We start from the raw sequence: 5,366 nt of genomic DNA on the forward strand, positions 1-5,366 counted from the left end.
CTAAACTTCAGCTTCATCCAAGCTATACAGTAGTGAAAAAGTCATTGTACCTAAACTGCTGAAATCGATCAAATGCTGTTGAAAAACAAGCATGGCCTATAAAACCAAGACAGAGGAATCTCTTTATATTACTGCAAACGACACCAGCTAATCATATTATTTTCAATCAGTGGTTTGGGTAAGCTGTTGAGTCTTCAGACTGCTTAGAGCCCCCAGGGAAACAAAAGCTGCCTAACACCATTCCAGTAATAAAAATGGCACACTGTGGATCGTTAAAATTCAAATTTTAACTTTGACAACATGCTGTTAAGAAAGTCTAATTGAAAAGGTGTCACTCATTACTAGTTATGCATCCAGCATTATCAGGTCAACCGCTTGATCAAAGTAACGTCTACACATTTTCCATCATGAGTATTGAACACATTTAGCTGAACACACCACTCTTTCCAAAAATACTTTCATACTATGCACTGTGCCTCAGTACTGACAATCACTTCATAAATGCATTTAAATGAAAAGGAAATTGGTTTGAGTCTGAAATATTAAAATTAAGGGTCTTTTCTTTTATTACAAACAGACACAAATATTACATAAAAAGAATGCAAGATGTTTTGGATCCAGATTTATTGATTGATGAAAATGTACACACAAAGTTTAACGGTAGGACTTCTGGTAGCGAGCACGGGCACCAGGTCCACCGAACTTCTTGGACTCGCAGCGACGGGGATCAGCAACTAGCAGGGTCCTGTCATACTGGATAAGGATGTCCTTGATTTCCTTCTTTGAAGCCTCATCCACATCTACGAAAGAAGAGAACCATGTTGACAAGATGTCAGGCACATCAAGGTCTGGGACACAAAGGGATATCCAAAATGCTGTGCATTAAACAAAGTGTCCTCTCATTCATCAATTTAATGTTAATTGAAACGCCTTTCAGCCAGAACATTTCTGAAGCCCCACACATCTTAAAACTCACAACATTGAAAACTGGCTTGTGTAGTCATTGGTTCAGAACCAAATCCAAGTTAATGGGAAAGTATCACTAGACCCCCTACACAACACTAGGAGAGACGAAGACAACACTGAGACATACGTCATTAATCTGCCCGTGAACACAAATTCAGAACCCAAAAGGCAAATCAGTGGGTAATCCCATATTTAAAGCACTCTCTCAGAATTCCTGATCTGCACAAAGTAAAAAAACATCTAAGCCACCAAATTAATTAAAAAAGTACTCTGATGCAAGGAATTAGGTGGGCAACGTTTAGAAAAGAACCTATTAGTTTCCCGATACAAATAACTACCAGATGTTTGCTGACCAACACGCAGTTTTTTACATGGTCATTTTGAGAATCTTGGGATGCACTTAATGTGAATTTTAGTTTGTAACTTACAAAGAATGTAATGGTAACTCCGTGCTAAAACCAAAAAACTTACACTTCTGGTAGTACGCAACCAGGGATTTGGATATGGCTTGACGGATGGCTGTGAAGGAAAAAGAAAAAACAAATTCAGCAAAATGAAATCATCCAGTGTCATGAATTTTATACATTTATCAAAAGGCTAATCACTCAATCAAAAACGAGAAGTTCCTGCCTGTATATGTACAGTAGCTAAGGATCTGCGTCTGTGGCTGGAAGGTTGCCGGTTCAAATCTGGAGGCCGGCAGAGGAATCCTACTCATTGGGCCCCTGAGCAAGGCCCTTAACCCCAGCTGCTCCAGGGGCGCCGTACAATGGCAGACCCTGCGCTCTGACGCCAAGCTTCTCTCCCTGTCTGTGTCTCATGGACAGCAAGCTGGGGTATGCGAAAAGATCATTCCTAATGCAAGAAATTGTCTAGGGCTAATAAAGTGATGTTATGTTGTTATATGGTGGTCATGTATGTTTGTCTGACAGGCAGCCACCATGATCCATTTTTTATCTCTGGTGGGCAGGACTATGTTGTACTCTTTCTGAATCCTGATCTCTTCCATAAACTTCACTTTAGTGACTACATGAAGGAGGAATAGCATAAACAAATATCGACAAGCAACCAGCACAAATTCAGTCTACTGTTCATGCAGGTAACTTCATTTTAAACCTGTGGTCCTACAGAAGCAGCAATAATCAACACTGGATCCTGACCCTTAAAATTACAAGTCCCAGATAATACTGAAAAGGGTCTCATTAATGATTGTCACTGAACTGCATCGGGTAACAGAACCACAAAACGTCATTTATACTGCCAATACAGAACCTTAGGGAACAAAGTAACACTGCAAAACACAAAAACGTCTTAATAAAAAAATTGTGCATAAGACAATACATCTAAATCAATATATTTTCTGGTGTTCAGCTAGTTCACCATTCATCTTGAATTAGATGTGATATTACAAATGTATCAGAATTAAGCAAACAGCAATGCTGAACTTTTAAGAACAAAAGGCAAGCTTGCATTACCATAGATCTGTGCAACATGACCACCACCCTTCACACGAACTCTGATATCAACACCAGCAAAGCGCTCCTTGCCCAGGAGAAGAACTGGCTCCAACAGCTGAAAAGAAAACCAGTTAACATTACAATGCCAATGGATTCACCATACCTTGAATACAAGTAATTCCAGTACCAATTTACTAATACTAATGTTTAGAAAATAAATTTTTAAATCGCATAAATGCGAAAAATTAACACCCATGGTTAACTCCTATTAATGCTAGTATCCATTTTTATATCTTAGTTGACAGTTATAGCAAAGCATCTTGCTCAAAAGATACAGCTATGTCTGGAGCAGGAATAATCTCCCTTACAGTTACAGGCCCAGAGCACGAATTACTACTCTACGATGCCCCATGAGCCCGGGTTCACTGGGTGAATAAAAATCTGCTTCATACACAGATAAAAGAAACTGAGTTTGACAGCTAGCTCCCTGCCAGGTGCGTGTACGCAGTATGATCCAAGGCTTCAATACAAGCTGTAAGTGGGCCAAAATACAGCTGGTGCTAAAACAACATTGTTACCTTGTACTGGAGAGTCCTTGGCTCGATCATTTCCAGAGGTCTGCCATTCACCTTGATGAGGCCATTACCCCTCTTACAGTGAGCGACAGCAGTGGCTGTTTTCTGTTGGGAGGGGGACGGGGACGTTACAACTTACTTCAAACTAAAGTAAACATTTAATAAATGAATCATATAAATGCTATTTAAATGGGTCCATTTCCGCATTGTATAATATTCTAAGTAATTGTTTTAAACCCTATTACTTCCTAAAACACTTTAAAATGAAAATAGAGTAACGTTGTACAAATTAGGCCCGGGTATGTGCTACACAAAACGACCACAATATGACCGATGTGCCGTTAATTTATTTCACCAAGAGCGATACAGTACATCAGGGTTCCTAATTTTTAACCTCCTCATCCACGGGATATTAGATGTCTTCCTAAAACATCCGGTTCCAATTCTACAAATCTGCTCGGTATAGATTCTGATTACCGTACAGAGATCGAAAACCTGAATTAATCAAAAGATGAAATACCGAATCCTAATGAATTCCAGACCTGTTACACGATGTAGATGACCAGACTTGCTACCACGATGATATATACTTCTAATGGTTCTGTGCTCACACTCGGCGGATTACCGAGGTATAAAAAAATACAACCCAATGTTTTGTTTTTTAAAAAAAACGTCTTTGGATCAAACTGTGGCAGAAATGTAAACTATCTGCCACACAATGCTGCTTACAGAAGCCGATCCCTTCTAGTTACAACATGACAAGGCCGCAGACAAACTTCACGTTATTACTATGTTTTCTAACAACATAACGTAGCTCAAGTTATTGGCGACACATACCACTTGAGCTGATATAAAGTAAATATGCAGATTTTGTAATTGATGTACAATATTACAGTAATTTTCAATCGGTGTGGGTGCCTAGCGAAGAGATCCTCATTACACACGTGTAAGGAATAAACTAATTTTTCACTCACTTTACGTCCAAAAACCTGGACGGACTGCAGGGGACCTTTAGCCGGCATGTTCCTAAAAGAAATAACACATAAACGTTATTTTTCACTTATTTAGACTCAGAAACGGGATGTTTTAACAGAGCGCTCAATCGGCCATACCAGGTTATGATGCAGAGTCGCAGGAAAAGACCGAGCGGGTTTCACACCCCACACATCACGGGCTGCAGCGCGACATTGCCGTATTACTTTACGGCAAGGGGGGGGGCATTAGTACGACACTTGTGGACTTTTTCCGTCAAGGGATTTATCTGCCTTTCAGGTTGTGCCTTGATACAACAGACGAAGTTATCAAAATCTTAAGATTTTTTAGAATATCAAAATATGGAACTGTAAAAGGCAACACGGTGCAAAGGTCTGTGTATAAGCTTTCATGATAATGTGGTATAATAACCGAAGCAATATACTTAACACTATAAGACATATTACACTCCTCCACAGTTAATTTTGCGAACATTTGAGTTCATACAATGTAATGCAATGTTTTAAAAGTGAAATCTAGAATTTTTCTAGAATTTAAGTGTACTGAATCATCTTTTAAAATCCCCAGATGACATTATACCTAAGCAACATTTTAGCCTGTTTAAAACGTCTAGTCCTACTTGCAGTGAGAAAATGATGGTTGTGTTCGTGTGCTGTCCAATAACTCGGTGGGTAGCAGTATTTTACCTATTTCAAATAATAGCAATTTGAAATAAGATTTCCAAAAAACAGGTTTGGCATTATTATATCAAGTATTCGAAACATAAATCACCCGTAATCACGCACTCTACCTTACCTGAAAACCAACCCAACAGTACCATAAATGGGGACACGAGTATTGCATGTAAAATGCAGTCGAAAACATATTTGCCACTAGGTGGAGATATATTTCAATAACTTCAAAATAAGAATTACTGATTGAAAAGTGTGCATAGATGTTTTACTGTATGTACAGTACAAGGATCTGAGAAAAATACGTATTTTTAGAAAATTCGTAACTAAATAATCCTCGTTCATGGACAGTGAAATGTTTCCCACTTTGCAGATGGCCATGAACCCTCTGTAACTTAATGTACTGTATATCTAATTGCAGGGGTTTCAGAAGCACCATCTACTGTATGTATTATCACAGCTTTTCCGGTGAGCGATGTGTTCACGAAGGTGTGTTCCTTTTCCTTGTGATTAATTTCTCAAAAATGAGTTTTGTACTGTATATACAACATATGAATGCTATGCACAATCTTTTCTTGCTATCTGACTGCCCGTGGAACAACATTAAAACGTGAACCAGAAGAAGCAGAAAGGAAACTAGGGAAATTACTTTTAAAACTGAGAAAAGGAAGCACTGTTTTACAGTGTTATAGGATTCTGGAACA

General features: G+C 38.7%; 1 protein-coding gene across 1 annotated transcript; it reads right to left on the bottom strand.

The window, feature by feature from the left end:
• Positions 1 to 573: 573 nt before the first annotated feature.
• rps16 (ribosomal protein S16) lies at positions 574 to 4,165 on the bottom strand. The gene is made up of 6 exons (XM_006633540.3): positions 4,111 to 4,165; positions 3,973 to 4,024; positions 3,002 to 3,103; positions 2,442 to 2,538; positions 1,438 to 1,485; positions 574 to 800 (listed from the first exon to the last, which is right to left on the bottom strand). Exons 2-6 carry the CDS (start codon positions 4,018 to 4,020, stop codon positions 655 to 657), a joined length of 441 nt encoding a protein of 146 aa, XP_006633603.1. The 5' UTR covers positions 4,021 to 4,024; positions 4,111 to 4,165; the 3' UTR covers positions 574 to 654.
• Between the last annotated feature and the right edge of the window lie 1,201 nt (positions 4,166 to 5,366).

Source organism: Lepisosteus oculatus, chromosome 7 (assembly GCF_040954835.1).
Source record: "Lepisosteus oculatus isolate fLepOcu1 chromosome 7, fLepOcu1.hap2, whole genome shotgun sequence".
NCBI lineage: Eukaryota > Metazoa > Chordata > Actinopteri > Semionotiformes > Lepisosteidae > Lepisosteus > Lepisosteus oculatus.